At 41.2% G+C, this 19,998-nt stretch overlaps 2 protein-coding genes across 4 annotated transcripts; both read left to right on the forward strand.

Moving 5' to 3' along the window:
• The first annotated feature begins 3,859 nt into the window (after window positions 1-3,859).
• On the forward strand, window positions 3,860-8,154 carry mmp9 (matrix metallopeptidase 9). The gene is made up of 13 exons (XM_010740584.3): window positions 3,860-4,213; window positions 4,443-4,681; window positions 4,792-4,940; window positions 5,062-5,190; window positions 5,300-5,473; window positions 5,600-5,773; window positions 5,867-6,040; window positions 6,125-6,280; window positions 6,389-6,605; window positions 6,698-6,837; window positions 6,925-7,075; window positions 7,191-7,294; window positions 7,398-8,154. Exons 1-13 carry the CDS (start codon window positions 4,076-4,078, stop codon window positions 7,520-7,522), a joined length of 2,070 nt encoding a protein of 689 aa, XP_010738886.1. The 5' UTR covers window positions 3,860-4,075; the 3' UTR covers window positions 7,523-8,154.
• A 202-nt stretch (window positions 8,155-8,356) lies between these two features.
• On the forward strand, window positions 8,357-19,783 carry LOC104926681 (zinc finger protein 335). Of its 3 annotated transcripts, none has more exons than XM_027288389.1 (28): window positions 8,357-9,162; window positions 10,874-11,067; window positions 11,204-11,480; window positions 11,598-11,675; window positions 11,865-12,995; window positions 13,089-13,271; window positions 13,388-13,552; window positions 13,667-13,925; window positions 14,009-14,186; window positions 14,283-14,395; window positions 14,563-14,581; window positions 14,738-14,854; window positions 14,959-15,035; window positions 15,215-15,375; window positions 15,467-15,687; window positions 15,784-15,883; window positions 15,974-16,062; window positions 16,161-16,417; window positions 16,566-16,680; window positions 16,774-16,971; window positions 17,074-17,216; window positions 17,325-17,464; window positions 17,598-17,695; window positions 17,789-17,866; window positions 17,998-18,081; window positions 18,179-18,238; window positions 18,333-18,438; window positions 19,053-19,783. In XM_027288389.1, exons 2-28 carry the CDS (start codon window positions 10,876-10,878, stop codon window positions 19,172-19,174), a joined length of 4,761 nt encoding a protein of 1,586 aa, XP_027144190.1. In that variant the 5' UTR covers window positions 8,357-9,162; window positions 10,874-10,875; the 3' UTR covers window positions 19,175-19,783. The 3 variants fall into 3 exon arrangements, with proteins under 3 accessions (XP_027144190.1, XP_019114823.2, XP_010738897.3); XM_019259278.2 differs by having other exon boundaries at window positions 14,563-14,578; window positions 17,789-17,875; XM_010740595.3 differs by having other exon boundaries at window positions 8,358-9,162; window positions 17,789-17,875.
• The last annotated feature ends 215 nt before the right edge of the window (window positions 19,784-19,998 follow it).

Below are 19,998 nucleotides of genomic sequence, written 5' to 3' on the forward strand. Positions count from 1 at the left end.
TGTAGAGTACCTGAGTGGAAGCATAGGAAGTGTGCATGTTTGGTCTGCAGTTGCCGCTGAAGTCAGTGGAGCAATGGTAAAGAAAACAGTGCTAAGGAATAATGGTTTATATGTCGAGCATTTCGCAGAGCTTTGTTCAGCTCGACATGTCACTGTGCTTTGATTCTCAGCAGTGTGGTGGATCTTCATTTCCCCATATTGAGAAAAGTCAGTGTATGCTAATGTAAACCAGAGCTCTCCAGATCACCATAACTAATATCTATATATTTAGTTTAGTTTGTTTATTCGGTTTTGTCACAGAATCAGCAAGTCATCTTGGAATTACCTACTTTAACATAACCTAGTATTTCATGCTGAGCTAAATGTGACAAGGATAGTGAACATGATGATCACTATTACTGCTGTTTCAGCATCTCAAAGTACTATAACACTAAAAATGCTGAAAATATTTATATGTATTTATTACATCTTTGAATAAGATAATTTCTTGTCTCCCTCAGATCAGAATCAGACGCTCATAATATTAAATGCTGGTTAAGCAGAAGTAACACTGTCTGCTGCTTCAGGGAGACATGAGTCAAAGCTGTAGCCTCCGGTGCTCCTACGTACCCATTCATATGACTGTACACAACTTTATGGCATCTGTTTAAAGTTTGTTCATGGAATTATTTCTGTCAAATTTATCATCCTGACTTATGACTCATTACAGACATGCTATTATATGAGCGACATTTGGGGGTTTAGAGGGCATGGTTTCCGCCCTGGCGAATGCTTGTTTTGATCACTTTTTGTTTTGGTTGTGACATTTGTTTTGGTTCTTTGTGTGTCAGTCTCACCCACAAGCATGCATAGTATCTCGACAAATTAGAAAGGGTTAAAAATATTCAGAGACAATACATTAGACATGCTGTTCGTTACTGTTTCATTGTTATTGTAATAAGGAAATGATCAAAATAAGAAAAAAGGAAACGCAGAATCAAACTTCTTGGAAAGCCAAAATAAACTGTTGTATGAGTTTACATAAACTATTCCCAGAATAACTGCAGACACAGCAGACTCAACAGTGCTGGGTAAAGTACCTGGACGTGGTGATGGGGTAACACTCCCCCCACATCAAAAACAGTGACAATCTTGAATGTTGCACAGTCTCTGTGTCCCACCACAAAGTCAACAAACCAGCCGTCATAAAACACAACACAGCTGAATGAGAACGCTGGCCAAGGAACCACATCAACTCTGGCAGACAGGAAGTGATTTTTGCATTTATAACTGCCTGCTAGAAACATACCATAAGACATAAACAGTTTGGTTTAACAAGACAGATGGAAACTAAACAGGGCATGTGACAATTAAGCACAAAGTTGCAAAACGTGCTGTAAAGTGCTGAAATCCTACTGAAGGATCATTTAAAGAAAATCAGAACATTAAACATGGCCTGATTTAATGGGAGCATAGTGCTTCATATGTAAAGAGTTTTCACCCTGAGCTATTACTGATCTTAAAATGCCAACATTTAGACCATGTCTGCGACATGCAATTGTGATGTTAGGTTAGGGATTTTGTTGTGTTCTGCATCACTGTGTTTTAGCAGCCCCAGAAAAAAACAGAGGTTACAAATGACAAGTTTTTTAAATATATTACATGGCTCTGACGTTGCCTGGTTAACCTAATCATAAAGATCCCGCCCACGTGAGCTCTGAGGCTCTTGTTGCTCTACTATGATATTATCCAGTTCTCTGATGATGCAGTTGACTACCTCATACAGTTATAGTGTGTGGTGCCAACACGCAGCGCTATGGTTGAGGGCAATTGTGTGAAGAATGCCACACAAAAATGTGTATTTTTCAAGGCTCTCTGCCAGACGTCATTTTGGAAGAAAAGTGGTGAAACCAAATGAAATGTGGCATTTGTTAAATACATGGAGCCGAATTCATTAAGCCTTTGACGCCATGTCAAATCAGTGGCAGATGTTTTCAAAGGAAGCCTGGGGATCCTCTTAGGAGCCACATTTAAACAAAAATAACCATGTGATTGTGTCTGAATGAGCATACAAAACAGCATTAAATCAAAGAGAGCTTGTGCATTTAAAGATGAATACAACTGCTTTAGTCTGAATGAAATTTAATCCATGTGACCAAAAATAGGTGTCCAATATGGATGTGTGCAATTTACAGAAAGAGATTAGTTCCAGAGTAAAGAGTAGTGGTAATGCAACAATGATGCTGGTATTCTTTTTGTATCTTAACCAAATGTCATTAATGTCTCTATCGACTGAAAACAAAGCACATTCCTCAGATCAGGCAGAATTTAAAATAACAAGATACAACAATGTGTTGGGTTTCTTATATATGTTAATATGAACATAAAAACATAATTTTTAATTCTCTCTTACAAACAAATTTGTTATGCTGTTGTCATTATCATTGTCAAAATCACAAGAGGTACGTGTATTATCAAGACTGGGAAAATATACATTTATAGACAGACCAATCTAACAATGCAAAAGGTAAATATTATTATAGACATTGCTCTCCATTGTACAAAATAAGTCATATTACTTAGAATTAGATGCATCATCAAAACAGTGGGTGAATGATGTGTGTCACAACATTCAACATGTGTCATATGTCAAGGATCAACCACGTCAGGAAACCATAAATTGAGGAAGGATAGTTTCCTCATCAAACCACACGGCATTGATACATGAGAATATATTGACTTGGCACAACAGTTAGACAGAATTTGCATCTGAAAATGCAGTGGGGCAACCAAGCAAACGCATGGGAAGAAAGGATGTGAGCGGTGTGATATAAGCCCCTTATCAGCAAATTTGGCTATTTGTGTGGGGTGCAGTGAGCCACTGTATGCTGGCTGAGACAGATCCTTGAACACCAAATCTTCATGTTCACATCATAAACACCAACCTATAACCAGAAGCAACTTAAAACTGCACATAGTTGGCATAACTAAGATTTCAGATTAATCAACATTTTTATGTAAAAGAGTTGTGCATGGGAGATACAGAAGATCCTTTTTGTTGGAAAAATACAGAAGAATTGTGTAACACTCAAGACGTAGGAATGATTTCTAATTAATTGGGAAACTTTGGGGATGTTGCATCAGCAACAGGTCAGTGTATAGTGATGATGAAGTAGCTAGTTCCCAAAGCTTTGACCAACAACACCTCAGCCTTAATCACCTCTATTATTTGTCATAGAACATTTTAAAACACAAATCAGGATTTTACACAAACAAAGCTTCACCATCTTAGAGAATATAAAGCATATTTTTCAATTTTTTCTGTAAAACCTTACTTTTGGCTTCACTGTTTCACATTTTATTCAGTGTCTAACTATAGATTAAGAGGAAACAAATCTCTATTTCTGAAAACAAGTGGAGAAGTGTCTGGCTGAGTCCCATGATGAGTGTGTTGTACTCAGGCAAAAATATATTAACATAAGACACAAAAGCTTTTTGTCACATGCACTGAAAATATGACAATAACAATTAGCAGCTAAACATTGTGTTTAAGCTCTCTATAGGTTAATTCCTGAACATTTTTATATTGTATTTATGATGTAACTTCTTAAGATAATAGCTACTTTAAGAGTTTTCATGCTAATTTCCCACAATAGACTTGTTACTGACAGTCCACCACAACCTTCCTGCTTAAAAAGAAAAAAAAGAAAAAAGAAGAACAATTACTTAACCACTCATTAGCTATTAGGTAAAGCTAAATGTGGATATTCTGGAATTTCCCCAATACAGTCTGTCAAGATGTAAGTGGGAGGGTTGAGGTTAGTTTGTAGGCGGGAGCGAGGTAAAGTGACTAAGACATTACATTGTATAAAAACAAGGTCCACAACCTCAGCAAGGGCACAAAACAGAGACAACAACAAGAGCCAACAGTCAAAACAAAGAGTTCAGAGAAGAAGCGAACACTGAAGGAGAACCACTGTTGATCTTGAGCTTTTTAAATTATTATTTTTTTTGTCAAAGTGAGCCCTTGTTCACTGCAAGGCTCTTAGTATTTATATTTTGGTGCATTTTACAGCAGTCTACAGAGGATCTCATCATGAGATGCTGTGCTTTAACTGTATGTTTGCTTCTGGGGATAAGCATTCAGGATGGATGGAGCCTTCCCCTCAAATCAGTCTTTGTCACCTTCCCAGGAGACATCATCAAAAACATGACGGATTCGGAGCTGGCAGAAGTGAGTAGCAGATGGCTCGTTTTGTCTAGATAGATTAAAATTCCCAACACAGTGTACATTCAGGCTGTGCAGGGAAGTAATTTACAGAACAGAGATACCAATCACAATGTTAATGAAAAGGAAAACATTTTTTTCTCAAATTAAGGGACAAAAAAACATTAGGATAGAACTTTGTTTTCAAAACTAAAGAACCCAGTCATTAATGCGATTTCTCATGTTCTCCTGACAGAATTATCTGAATAAGTTTGGCTACATGGACACAATGAAACGCAGTGGCTTTCAGTCCATGGTGTCAACTGCCAAGGCTTTGAAGGCGATGCAGAAGCAGATGGGTCTGGAGGAGACTGGAGAACTGGACAAGCCAACCATAGAGGCCATGAAACGTCCTCGCTGTGGGGTGCCTGATGTTGGCAACTATAAAACATTTGACGGAGACCTCAAATGGGACCATCACGATGTCACTTATAGGTGAGTAGAGAGAAATAAACTATTATTAGAGTTAATGAAATTATAATGGTTGGGCTTTGTGTTGCAAGGCACCACACCTACATTGAGTGTAATTCTGCTCTTGTCAAAAGGATCATGAGGTACACTCCAGACATGGACATCTCTCTGGTCGATGACGCCTTCGCCAGAGCCTTCAAGGTGTGGAGTGATGTAACCCCCCTGACTTTTACCCGCCTCTTCGATGGGACGGCTGACATCATGATATCATTTGGAAAAGCCGGTATGTGATTGCATAGTGGCCTTTTAATTCATGTTGTTTATGTCACATAGTTCAACTGTTAAAATGTTTTGTACTAAAGTCTAAAATCTGAAACTAATGTGTAATTTAACTTTCTGTTTAGACCATGGTGACCCATACCCATTTGATGGTAAGAATGGCCTTCTTGCCCATGCTTATCCACCTGGTGAGGGCATGCAGGGAGATGCCCACTTTGATGATGATGAGTACTGGACTTTGGGAAAAGGAGCAGGTAATCACAAAAGATACAACTCCACCATCAACGATTAATGTGAGATTGTCTCCCCCCTGTGTTCATTTTGTATACTGCATTAAACGTTTGACTTTTGATCTCCCCTAAGCTGTGAAGACTCACTATGGAAATGCCAATGGTGCCATGTGCCACTTCCCCTTCACTTTCGAGGGCAAATCCTACACCACCTGTACTACTGATGGCCGTACAGACAACCTGGAATGGTGCGCCACAACAGCTGACTACAGTAGAGACAAGAAATTTGGCTTCTGCCCAAGTGAACGTAAGAGTTTGGCAATTTTTTGAGCAAGAGAAATCATAGGCCAGATGTCAGCCAGACGAGGGCATTTGTGTTTTTTTGGCACTTGCTTCATAAACTCATCCTTGCCCATAAATCTCATCCTGACAGTACTGTACACATTTGGAGGAAACGCTGGCGGAGATAAGTGCGTCTTCCCCTTCGTATTTCTGGGGAAGGAATATGACAGCTGCACCACAGAGGGCCGCAGCGATGGTTACCGCTGGTGTGCCACCACAGACAACTTTGACACAGACAAGAAATTTGGCTTCTGTCCCAGTCATGGTAAGTAACAAGAACCACAATACATAAATGCAGTGGAGTGCTGCCACAATGGCTTGTTTTTTTACTGTTGTTGTTATGACTTTGTTTGGACAGGCAATGCTGTAACCGGTGGAAATTCTGAGGGAGAGTCCTGCCACTTCCCCTTTGAGTTCCTGGGTAAACAGTATGACTCCTGCACTAGTGAGGGGCGAGGAGATGGCAAGTTGTGGTGCAGTACCACAGACAGCTATGACAATGACAAGAAATGGGGCTTCTGTCAAGACGATGGTAAATAACAGAAATATAAGGTAAAACACTACTGATGTGTTTTCACCCTTCATAGAGTAACATTCCATACTGTATGTGTTCCAGGTTACAGTCTGTTCCTGGTGGCAGCCCATGAGTTTGGACATGCCCTTGGCCTGGATCACTCCAGCATAAGAGAGGCTCTCATGTACCCCATGTACAGCTACGTTGAAGACTTCTCCCTGCATCCAGATGACATCGAGGGGATCCAATATCTCTATGGTAAGGTCATGACAAACTGCTTTGGCATGCCAAAGCACATCAAAATGTTTACATTTTCGACTTCTCAGCAATTTCTTGGTTGTTAACCAACACTATTTGTTTTTTCAGGACGCAAAACAGGCCCAGACCCCACCCCCCCTCAGCCCATCCCAACCACCACTGACTATGAGATTGACCCTACAGATGTACCTGAAACCACCGAAGCCCCCACCACTACCACCACTACCACCACACGACCAGTGGATCCAACCAAAGATGCCTGCAAGATCACCAAATTCGACACCATCACTGTGATTGGGGCAGAACTACATTTTTTCAAGGATGGGTGAGCAAATCAGTCTATTCTTCTTTGTAAAAGAAGCAACATAAACAACAACTGGCCGAGTTCATGTGTTAATTTTATGTGTGGTTCAACAGAAATTACTGGAAGATGTCTGACAGGAGTGATGAAGGGCCCAAGGGACCATTTGCCATTTCTGAGAAGTGGCCAGCCCTGCCAGCAGTCATTGACTCTGCCTTTGAGGACCTTCTGACCAGGAAATTGTACTTCTTCTCAGGTAATAAAGTGTATACAATGTATAAGGGACCACTAATAATTAAGCCAAAAGTGTAGAAAACTTTCATAATTATCATTCCTTCTGTAGGGACCCGATTCTGGGTATACTCCGGGCAGAGTGTCCTGGGTCCCCGTAACATTGAGAAGCTTGGTCTCCCCAACACTGTTCAGAAGGTGGAGGGAGCACTGCAGAGGGGGAAAGGCAAAGTGCTGCTCTTCAGCGGGGAGAGCTTCTGGAGGTGAGTTAAAATTGTGCCTTCAGCATATCAGATTTTCAACTTAAATTCAACCCTCTCTATTCTACTTTTTTGGTTGTTTTTACAATCTTTTTAATGACATGATTTTGTGTCTCAGGCTTGATGTGAAGGCCCAGAAAATCGACAAAGGGTACCCCAGGTACACAGATGCTGTCTTTGGTGGTATCCCCAATGATGCTCATGATGTATTCCAGTACAAAGGTAAATAAATCTGTCAATGTTAAATAAAAGATTTAGCAAACCACAGTCAGCTGTTACATGTAAGAATCCTCATATTTATTTAATTTATATATTTCTGCTTCAGGTCACTTCTACTTCTGCCGGGATCGTTTCTACTGGCGTATGAACTCCCGCAGACAGGTGGATCGTGTTGGATATGTAAAATACGACCTCCTCAAGTGCTCAGACTCTTCAAGCAATCGCTACTGAGGAGATGAATGCACATGGATGAGCTGGAAATCGTCTGTAATGTTGTAGCACCTATTTATCTCTTCTGTGCAGGTGCCAGGGAGAATGATACGCAGTATTTGTGTATAATGTCTGTTGTATGATGTAAGTGCTTTCTAGGATGTGAAAAAATTAGTCATTTAATCATTGATGTTGGCTAATTGTGAAATATACAAACAGAGACCCAAAGGGGAAGCAAAGCAAATTGTGATCTTTGTCATTTCCCTGCCCTCAGTCTGAATATCTGTGAACTGATCAGGTTATAGCGGTGTACAATTTAAGACCCGTAACCACAATTAAAACATTCACAAAAGCTCTCTGGGTCAGATTCCAGATTTGCTAAATTATGTCTTTATGTCTGACAGGTTCAGACTTTTTATAATATTTGGATTATTTTGGTATTTATAGTAACATCTAATATTATTTTTGTGACCTAACGCTTTGTTTGTTTTGTATAATTCTGTGTGTATTTCTGAAAGAAAAAAGGCTTAAGAGCCAATTACTTGCACTGGAAGACAATGCATGTCTCCTTCACTGAAATTATTTATGAGACTGATGTTTTGTATTAAGGTTTTAACTTTCAATGCAATAAAAATTAACTGAGACCTACCCAACACTGTCATCTGTCTCAATCGTTCACTAAAGCTCTTGATAAACTGACCTACAAACCAGATAGATAGATAGATAGATAGATAGATAGATAGATAGATAGAAAGAAACTGTTTGTCAGATTTTCTCAACTGTGAGGAAGAAACATCTAACATATTGTCTGTCTTAAGAAATGCATCACCTGTCATTAACTCTAGCAGATCCAACTGGAAAATAACTGTGGAGCTATGCTTGGTTTGAAGAAATGTATATTTATTCATGCCTATTAAGAGTGCACATGGAAACATATCCAACTGAGCAATATCATTAGATAGATAGATAGATAGATAGATAGATAGATAGATAGATAGATAGATAGATAGATAGATAGATGACTTTATTAATTAGGTCGTCATAGCAGTCCGGTATATTTGACCACAATAAAAATACAATAGAATAAAATACTGAGGTAGAAAAAAATAAAAATAAAACACAGAATGGGACCAGGACACTTAAACAACACCAGATAAACTAAAATAAACTAAATATCTTACAAACATACCCATACCCACACCTTTATATTAGATATAAAACAACAAAACATATACGCATAAGCCAATGTATGTGCTGTATAAATGTGATTTAACACCTTATTGATTATCAACTATCTCTCGCTCCGACAGCCGGGGACACATGAGATATTCCTCCGCATCCAATTGCGTAATACGCCTTCCTCTAAAAACAATAGTCCACCAAGTGATTCTAAACATTACATTTTCTCCATATGAAACAACGTGTTGAGGCCAATCGATTAGTGAGCAGAAAAAATGTTTTACAAAACATTTGTTGGTTAAAACAACGAGACAGTTTTTAACAAAAAAATAATAATAATAAATAAGATCCGGCTGCACGGACAGGAAGCAAGGAGAGTCTCATGGCGCCCGACTAGAAAGAAGCAACAATTAACGGTTACTAATCCCTGCTGTATTTAGTGCGTCTACGCTGAAGGATACCTTTCTACGCGACGGCACACGGTAAGGAGAAAGCGTGTGGATGGTCGAGCCGGGGAGGGGAAATGTTTTCATTTTCTTCAGGGAGAGCATTTGGGCGGTCTGCCGCAGCTCAGGCCCTCGAGGTCCCCAGTAGAGCTCTCAGATTGCCTGAGTGTAAAAGCGGCTGCCTGGTGTAAAATGGCGACGCGGAGCAGGCAGGATGAAGGGCAGCTAGGCCCCGGCGTTCTAACGGCTAGCACACGCGCGCACACACACGTTGAGTCGAACGCTGTTACTTGGTTACACCAGCGGCTCGCGCTCCATTCAACAGCGTCCTGTGTTTAATCACACGAACTATGAACGAGGATTTATTTATATCTGATTTATATCAACGAGCGACGCACTGCACAGCAGCGGCTACTGCACTGCTAACAGGCTAGCTCAGAGCTAACATTAGCACGAGCTAACGTCGGCGTCATAACTTCACCGCTGACCAGGCCTGATGTCACCTCACGAGCACAGTCAAACCGTGAACTGTTCATCCCCCTGAGTAAAGACATTAAAGTTAAACCAACACTGACGTCCTTGGTGAAAACACTTCACATAGCTCATGTCATGGCTCAGTCATTAGCTCAGGTGAACTCCCAGAGCAGTACCAAGTTTTCAAACAGTGACCTGTGCAGGTACCACTAATCACTAAACACCAGGAAAACAAGGAGAGTCACTGAAATGAATACAGAAAAATCATCATGCATTAAATAGTGTGGTGCAAAAGATCTGCAGTCATATTAGTTAATTGTTCATAGCATCACAAATGAACTCCATCATAAGAAGTAGAGTAAAAGTGTCAGTGTCTAAACTTGGAACCTGTGTAAATGTACTTGAATAATGACATTGTGTCCTTGTCCCACTAATGGGAACCTTGTCCCTTTCTGTGTTTTATTTATTCTATTGCATTTTTGTTGTATTCAGATATACCAGACTGCTATTATGACCTAATTTCCCCTTCAGAGATTAATAAAGTCATCTGTCTATCTATCTATCTATCTATCTGGATGTGGAGCGATAGATAGTTGATAATCAATAAGGTGTTAAATCACATTTATACAGCCCATACATTGGCTTATACGTATATGTTTTGTTGTTTTATATCTAATATAATGGTATGGGTGTGTTGTAAGATATTTAGTTTATCTTGTGTTTTTTAAGTGTCCTTATTCTATCTATCTATCTATCTATCTATCTATCTATCTATCTATCTATCTATCTATCTATCTATCTAATGATATTGCTCAGTTGGATATGTTTCCATGTGCACTCTTAATTGGCATGAATAAATATACATTTCTTCAAACCAAACATAGCTCCACAGTTATTTTCCAGTTGGATCTGCTAGAGTTAGTGACGCATGATGGTGATGCATTTCTTAAGACAGACAATATGTTAGATGTTTCTTCCATCCAGGATCTCTATTGTCTGTTTACGGTTTATTTGGTGACACATTGGGTGGCGCTATGAGATATTATTATAGTAATAATAACAATAGTATTAGTAATATAAGTTGTGCAAACACTCTTAACACCAATGACGAATAGTGCTGTCATGTGGCAAGTAACCAAGGAATTACACATCATGAGTTGTGTTAGTTTTAATGTGATGAACTTGCAGGTAGCTTAAGGCGTGTTTTAATGATGACACACACTTCAAATTGGATATCGAGTTTATGTGCATTTCTGTGTATTTTTGTAAATAGTTATGGATTCAGAGGAGAATGAGGTGGAGAGCAGCAGTGATGCAGGTCCTTCGGGGATGGAAGAGCCATCTGAAAGCGGCATGGGCATGGAGTCATCGGAGGCCATGTCTGCAGACAGCAGTGATGCTGCTGCCTCTCATCCACAGGCCCCGGAGTCTGACTGTCACGTGGGACAGAGCTCAGAGGGACTTGTGGTAAGATTCTTTGTGTCGTATGTGGATAAAACATTAAAAAGCTACAAAATCAGATATAGTAGTTGGGCATTTTGACTTTATGACAAAACTTTCTTCGTATCACCATCATTCACCATACTTGTCCTTCCCTGTCAAGGTGTTCATCCCAGAAACCAGCTCCAGTACAGATGTGAGAGTTTCATCAGTCCATCTCCCAGACTCCTCCTCAGTGGCCCAGTCCACTAGCGTGTCAAGCGTCTCCACAGTGACTCAGTCAGTGCTGGTGTCTGAGTCAGCCCAAGTGCTGGTCCACTCCAGTGCTGTGTCTGAAGGAGCCATGATGGTTTCTGACTCAACTGCTTCTACCTCGTCAGATCTGGGGTCTGCAATTGACAAAATCATAGAGTCCACTATCGGCCCTGACATCATGAATGGTATTTCTACTGAATGACTTACCATTTTATCATAGCCTGAGTAGCTTGACGATTGTGATTAGTTTACCATAAAGTATCATATATCTGAACAGCTACTGTCTACTGTTCTTCTATCAGGTTGCATAGCTGTGACCAGTGCAGAAGATGGAGGTGCAGAAACAACCCAGTATCTGATATTACAAGGGCCAGATGATGGTAAGTGTGCTTTTGTTGCTGCCAACTCATTCATTTTTCAAAACATTTTTAATGTTGATAAGAAAATGAACACTATGTTTATATACAGTAAAAAAAACAATATACTGAATATTCTGATATGATGTTACTTTGATTTCATTTTAGTCCTGTTTATTTAAGAAACACAATTCATCTATATGTCCACTATAGGTGCTCCTATGGTAGCCCAGATGTCATCTTCGGCCCTCTCTGATCGTATAGCCATAGAAGCTCTTGCAGAAGGCCCCACATCCACCTGTTTGGACCAGGGAGACCTGCAGGGCAACCTTGAACCTGACCAGCCCGACGATCAGCCCGGTCACTCGGGTTACCCAGAAGACAGCAGCAGTCAGCCTGACCAGCCCCAGCACTCCCACCCCTCCCAGTACATGGACTGCAGCGCAGATGGTCCAGACCAGACAGGAGAGTCTTCATCTTCCTATGTGGAGTGTTCAGGAGAGGAACCTGACCAGACACGCTCCCAGTCAGGGTTCCCTGACTACAGTGGCGATAACAGTGACCAGGACCTGCCAGGATATGTAGAATACAGTGGCGCTGACTCGAACCCTACCAGCCGAGGTCACTATGTGGTGGAGTGCAGCGCTGGGTATCTGGAGTGTGGGGTGGACGATGGAGAGCGACCGCATCATTCACGTAGTTACATTGACAGTAGTGTAGACCACCGGACCCAGACAAGTCGGCAGTATGGGACTGAGTATAGTGGGGAGTGTGTTGCAGCTGCAGACTCTGAGCAACCAGGTTGTTCTCGGTATCAAGCAAGGGACGATGATGAAGATGATGAGCAGAACCAAGATCCAGATCAGCCACAGCACTCCCAACAGCAGCCCCAGCACTCCTGTTACATGGAAAGCAGCAATGGTCCAGAGGCTTCTCTCTATGCTGATGACAGCTCCTCATCGGACCACCCTCTGGCAGACACAGCATGCTCAGGTGGGCTTCCTGAAGCTTTGGAGTGTAGTGAGAGTCAGCCTGGACCCTACATCAGCAGCAGCGGGACATACACCTCCAATCCAGAGCCTGAGCTGGCCCAGCAGTGCTCCCCAAGCCAAGAGGAGCCCCAGGGTTCCCAGGGGCCCCAGAATGAAGCTCGGCTGGTCAGGGAGATGGAGACATCAACAGTGGCAGAAGGCTCTGGAGACAGACCACCAAACCTGGCTGAGCTGGAGGAGATGATGGAAGTAGTGATTGTACAGCAGTTCAAGTGTAAGATGTGTCCATACAAGAGTGCCTCTAAAGACACACTCATTAACCACATGAGAGATAAACACTTCAAACCTACAGGTAGGGCATAGTTATAAAGCTGATTATGTATCACAAAGACATGACATGCAAAAAAAAAGAATACATTTTTTGTGTGTTATGTTTGGTCGTCAGGGGACATGCCAAAGAAGCGTAAACGTGGACGGCCTCCTAAAAGTGAGACGCTGGCCCGTCGGCAGGCAGAGAGGGAGGAAGCCGAAGAGAGGAAGGCAGCAAAGGCGAAGGCTGCTGATCCTCAGCAAGCAGAAGAAGAGGAGGATGATATTGTGGATGCAGGTGCTATTGATGATCCTGAAGGTGAGCTAGGAAGACTTCATAACATAACATTCATACTTTTCTGAGTTAGTGAACTCATCAAAGGATAAGAATCATATTTACATATCCCTCTCCCTGCTGCGCTTTGTTTATCCCAGAGGATAGTGACTACAACCCAGCAGATGAGGATATTAATGGAAGACCACCTGCCATTATAAAGAAACCCGCTCCTCCTATCTCTTCCTCCTCTCAAGGGCGTCCTCGACGTAAAGTTGGTCGTCCGAGGAAGTACAGCCTTTTAGAAGAAGGCTACAGTGGCAAAGGTTGGTTTTCAGTTTTGATGGAGTGAAACAAATAATGTGTCACTGCATAGGAGAGCAACACTTAAGCTTGAGGTTGTTGTGTTTTCATTGTTTTTTTTCTCATGTTTGTTACAGAAGCAGAGAGTGCCGCAAAGAAGCCCAGGGTCAGTGGGGATGCCAGCACACCTGAAGAGGCAAGTTCTTCAGGGATAAACAATAGTCCCACTATGGTGACTGATGGAGACACAGCTGAGGCAGCGATTAGCCAATCAGACTCTGAGAACAAGGATCCTTCATCCAACACACAGCCAGAGGAGGAGTTCTTTCAGAGGAAACGTGGCCGACCCTCCAAGCGTTTTCTTCGGAAGAAGTATAAGAAGTATATAAATCGAAAGTAAGTGTCAAATTATTATTAAATACATCACAAAAAATGAAACTTTCACAACACACTAATTTCTTTTCTTCATTGGCTTTCAGTCGGTATTATAAATCCCTCAAACCACTCCTAAGACCTCACAACTGCTGGATCTGTGGCTCACGCTTCCTCACTCAAGAAGATTTGCGCTTCCATGTTGACTCTCATGAAGGTGATGACCCAGAGCTCTTCAAGTGCCTCCAGTGCAACTATCGGTGCAAGCGCTGGTCTTCACTCAAGGTCAGTTGCAGTAAAACAGGTCCCAACATTTAGGTTGACCTCAGATTACATGTATGTTTGCACAGGCTCTTAAAAGTCTTGTGGGTTGTTTTCCAGGAACACATGTTTAATCATGAAGGCACCAAGCCGTTCAAGTGTGAGGAGTGTGACTACACAAGTGTCTACAAGAAAGATGTAATTCGTCATTCAGCAGTCCACAGCAAAGACAAGTAAGTCATTCATAGAGTAACATACAGTACAGACACAATAAGTGATCCTTAATTCAGAAATTGCATGATTTTTAAATATTGTTACTGATTATTATTTTTTTCTTTCTCTTTTCCATCTGGCAGGAAAAGAAAGAATTATTTTTTTCTTTCTCTTTTCCATCTGGCAGGAAAAGAAAGACTGAGGTGGTAAGACACTTAGCCAACTAACATGCTTGTGGTATAATAATAATAATATTAGGTGTTGTTAATGTTGTAACAGAATTATCACAGTCTGTTTCTGTCTCGGCTGGATGCTGCTGTTTTTTGGCCCCTTAACTCTTTGAACTATGTTTATGTTTTCAGGCACCAAAAGTGTCCGAGTTCCTGTGCCCTGTGTGTCACAGAATTTACCCCATGCAAAAAAGACTTACCCAGCACATGAAGACCCACAGCTCAGAGAAACCACACATGTGTGACAAGGTCATATAACAAAACTTGTACAATTCAAGAACACTTACATTAACTATTATTGTGTCACAGAATATTACCAACCATTACAAATGCCAAGAATCTTGTCTTTGCAGTGTGGCAAATCCTTCAAGAAACGGTACACATTCAAAATGCACCTACTGACCCACATCCAGAGTCTCGGAGACAGCAAGTCAGTGTTGAAAACTTTTCATGTATCAGTTTATTTTAACATATGTAAATATAATTATCTTATTAGCATTTTAGACTAGAAATCTGTTTGCCTTCATGAATCAATATTAGTCATTTTGTTTGATGCTAGTAATGATGACATCCTCACAATTAAATAACTTGTGGATGTACATGTTTCAGGTTTAAGTGTGAATTTTGCGATTACACTTGTGACAACAAGAAGCTGCTGCTCAACCATCAGCTGTCCCACACCAACGACCGGCCCTTCAAGTGTGACTACTGTAAATACTCCACTTCTAAAGAAGAGTTCCTGGTCTCCCATCTGGCCATTAAACACACAGGTCAGTGAGGCAGAAAGGCTTTCATAAAGTTTATTTAAACTGAGCATGATTTTCTGTTCATGAGTGTAATACTGTGCTGTGTCCTCAACAGGAGAGAAGCCTTTCTCCTGTGATATGTGTCACTTCATGACCAAGCACAGGAAAAACCTGCGTCTACATGTGCAGTGTCGCCACCCTGAAGCATTTGATGAATGGTCTGTGGCTCACCCTGAGGAGCCTGTGAGGAGGCGACGCAGACCCTTCTTTACCCTGCAGCAGATAGAGGAGCTCAAACAACAACATGACGACACACAGGGCTTACAGAACACTATCGTGAGTCTGTTAGAAGTGTTCTCTTATTAACTCAGGCCTGATTTGGTTTTAATATGGCATCTGTTTTTGTGACACTGTACTTTTTCACTCTCTTAGGTCGCAGTGGATTCTGCCACACTACAAGCCATGCAGGGTATTGAAAATGCCTCTGTGTCCCAGGACGCATTAGGAAACACCACCATCATCTACGAGCAAGGTCAGTCCTCTTGTTATTCAGGAGACATTTTTGTACTTCTAGCGATGTCCTTAGGGACAAATGCTGATGTTTTTTTCCAACTTTTCTCAGCTGAATCCAGTGATCTGTCCGCCCAGAATGCCCTCGACCTGCTGTTGAATATGAGCAATGCGCGGGAATTGGTTGGAAACACTTTGCAGGTTGGTGGCGTGGTTCATCAAGTAATTTCATTTTACATAAGTAACTTAACATATATGTGTAAACAATGGTGTAAAAACTGAATGAATATGTTTCACAGGTGGCAGTGCTGAATTCAGAAGGCAAAGCTTTGGAAAAAGGCACGTGGAGTACGGTGACCACAGCACCTGGACAGGCTCAAAAAGTTGTGACCTTCCATGTGTCTGAGAACGGTGAGACGGTGCTACAAGAGGCTTATGAGGCAGCCACCTCTGAAACAGGAGAGCTCACCCAGATCGCCATCGAAACCTACGAAAGCGGAGGAGACTTCAGTGTGGTGGAACAAGCTGCTGAAGAGAATCATAGCCCTGAATACAGGTAAGATAACACACTGTCCAATTTTCTCTGATTTGGAAGACTGGAAAACAGTCACATGACTGGTTAGAATAGGACTGATGTCAGACCTTTTGATTACCTTTATGACATCTCAACAGACTGTATTGTCATAAAACTGCTGTCTTTGCAGTAATGGTGAGAGCAGTCCTTCTCAGACTGTGGAAGTCTCTGGGTCAGAGAGCCTGAAAAGTGACAAGTACTACCTCACTTCAGCACTACCTGATGGTGTTTTGCAACAAGTTGAGGTAACTGTGAGAGATGAGTTATTGTTTTGCCAAGTAAAGATCTGTTTACACTGAGTATTGCTCTTTTTGACCGTGTCATTTGTTTTGTGTCAGCTGAGCAGTGAAGCTCCAGCCTCTCCCTCCGCTGGGGGCTCTCCCAGTCTGAGCACCAAGAGGTTTTCCTGTCGAATATGCATGGAGTCTTTCCACGGACGCTCCGACATGGAGAACCACAAGAGGGCGCACTTGGATTCTAACACCTTCAAGTGTCCTGATTGTGACTTCACTTCCACCTCCTGGCCAGAGGTGAAGGTGAGTCTCTCAAACTGTTCAGCACTGTCTTAATTTTTTTTTTATCTCAAAAGCACCTCTGACTTTAACTCTATCTGAATGTGATTCATGTTTTTTCTCTAGGCTCACATGGAGCAGCATTCCTATCTGCGCCCCCACAAGTGTCCCAACTGTAGCTTTGCCTCCAAGAACAAGAAAGACCTGCGCCGACACATGATGACGCACACCAACGAGAAACCGTTTGCTTGTAAACTTTGTGGACAAAGGTGAGAGCACAGCTAGTTTGAATTGTCACAAAACGTGCATTCAGTTGACATAACTGTATGCAGGAGAGTCATAATGCCAACATTACTTTTTTTTTGTCTATATCTCAGGTTTAACCGTAATGGACATCTGAAGTTTCACATGGAACGTCTCCACAATCAGGATCATCCCACTCGCAAGAACCGTACCGGCACATCACAGCAAACCATCATAGTCAACAGCGATGAGGAGGCCCTGGCCACTCTACAGTGTAAGGAACTCTACATAACACAGTACAATGTTGATAAAATAAAAACAAATGAATGATATCAGGTACTAGGGTTTAAACTGGCTTACAAGTTATAAAAAGAGGTCAAATCACAAAACTCTGTTTTGTTTAATAGCCCTGCAGACACATCAGACAGCGATCACTCCAGAGCAGTTGCAGGCCCTCGGACAGGAGCACATCATCGTAGCTCAAGAACAAGCACTATCAGACCAGGTACCAGCGTTCACACTAACTTGGAAATTCTGCATACATTATATAGCCACTCACACATTTTATAACTAATGCATTAATGTGTACATTAATCAGGAGGAAGGCACGTACATCCAGCAGATCACCACCATAGATGGACAGACAGTTCAGCACCTGATGACAGGAGACAACCAGGTGACGGAGGTAGATCCTACCACTTCCTGTTTTAATGTACACAGTAATAATGGAATGTCAGAAATAATGTCTATCTTTAACAAAGTCATCATTATATTCTTTCATGTCAACTCATTTGTCACATGTTTCAGGTTCAGTACATCATCTCACAGGATGGAGTGCAGCACCTACTCCCCCAGGAGTATGTCGTAGTAGCTGATGGCAACCACATACAAGTCAGTGTTTTACCCCATAAGAAGTCACGGTAACTGATGGATAAATGCAATGTTCTAAGGCGGTATGTTTTGTTCTAACTGCTCTTCTGTTCCTCAGATGCCAGACGGACAGATCATCCAGTATGAACATGATGGGGCCTTTCTGCAAGAGCAACAGGTGATAATGTAGAACACTCTACAGTTGACAGATAACCTAAAAGAGGTTTTTGTTCTGACAAAAGCTCAATGCAACATTTTCTTGATGTGTTCAGATTGCTGTGAGTGAAGATGGTCAGATTCAGTACCTTCCTGTGAGCTCGGAACAACAGATAGTGAATCCTGAAGATCTGGAGGCTGCTGCCCACTCTGCTGTCACAGGTTGGCTCTCTTAGGGAACAGATTGCACATCACTTGTCTTTCACCACATTGTTTGATTGTTTTTATTTAAGGCTATACTTTTGATTTCGCATGTAGCATCCATAGCTAACTACAAGTTTCTATGATTGTAAATGACCTCTTTGCACTTTAGTATTAAAATCTGTTAGATAAAAAAAAAAGCATGATGGCACATCATGAAGATTTTATACTTTATAGGTATTCCTTTGAACTCCATGTGCTCCTAGATGGTGGTTTTCATGATGCACTGATGCACTTTTAAATCAGCTGCCAAAAAGCATTTCACTCCTATCCTGTATTAATGTCAATCTAGCTCCTTTGGCAGCTGACACTGAAAACACTGATGACCGATGCATTCTTTAATGCACCATAAAGGATGTAACATATAGTTTTTTTTAATTGTTGATGCTTTATAAAATAGTGAACATATATCAGCTACAGATAGTGGTCTAAAATATACCAACCCATCTCTGTGGTCCAGTGAGTAACTAGTTCATAAACGTAACCATTATGAATAATAATAACATGAGCTATAAAATCATTGTTACCAACTCACTGACAACAAATCAAGTGTAAAATCTTTGTTGTTTTTGTAGCTGTAGCAGATGCAGCCATGGCACAGACGCAGACAGTCTACACTGAAGCGACACCTGAACAGCTGGAGCAGCTGCAGCAGCAAGGCATCCACTATGATGTCATTACCTTCACAGACGAATAGGCGGCTTTTTAAACCTACCCGGGTACAAACCTGCACAGAGCAGGACCAACACAAACCACTATATACTGACAAGTGCAGTGACCTCAACTTATTTATGCATTCAGCTGGCTGTGAACAAAAGCATTATCTCCTCCTCAGAATCATTTGCTTTGGGGCGGTTGCACTGTTTTAATAAGATGAACAGCTTTTTGTAAATTGAAATTATTGCACCCATTGCTTCTAACTTAATCATAGGGGCTGTGCATTTAAGAGTTAATTTAAGCAAGATTGGTCTATCCTGTAGTTATTAAAAATTATTTGCGTTGACGTGCCTCAACTGCTCCTATTTGCAAGACAATGTTATCAAATGGCTTACATCATGTTTTAGAAAATGTACCGTCTGTCTAAACAAACATTTTAGTTTTTGAACAGAGTGAGATGAAAAGGGAGCGTTCATTTTTGATCTGTAATCCCTTGTTAGAATGCCACAACATTGTGTTTACTGGATATTAATATGTACATATCTTTTGCATTTGTTTTCTGTTCTGCGATGGGGGATTGTGTGTTGATTTGGTGAATATAAAGTGTTTAATAAGCTGAAAGCTGACACCAAATAAATCACTTTGTGTATACTTGTCTACGTTATTTAGTGTGTCTATAAATATCTTATAATATTACAATGCAGTGGACACAATAAAAGCAAAGTTCAAACGAATCACCACGTTTGCACACTTGAGGCTGTGATTTGTGGTGTTACATTGCATTATAAAGTACTAATGGCAATTCCAGGATGTGTTAATGTTTTCACAACAGGGAAGAATGCAATGACAGGAAGTCGAGCAATA

Source organism: Larimichthys crocea, chromosome XV, assembly GCF_000972845.2.
Source record: "Larimichthys crocea isolate SSNF chromosome XV, L_crocea_2.0, whole genome shotgun sequence".
Classification (NCBI taxonomy): Eukaryota; Metazoa; Chordata; class Actinopteri; family Sciaenidae; genus Larimichthys; species Larimichthys crocea.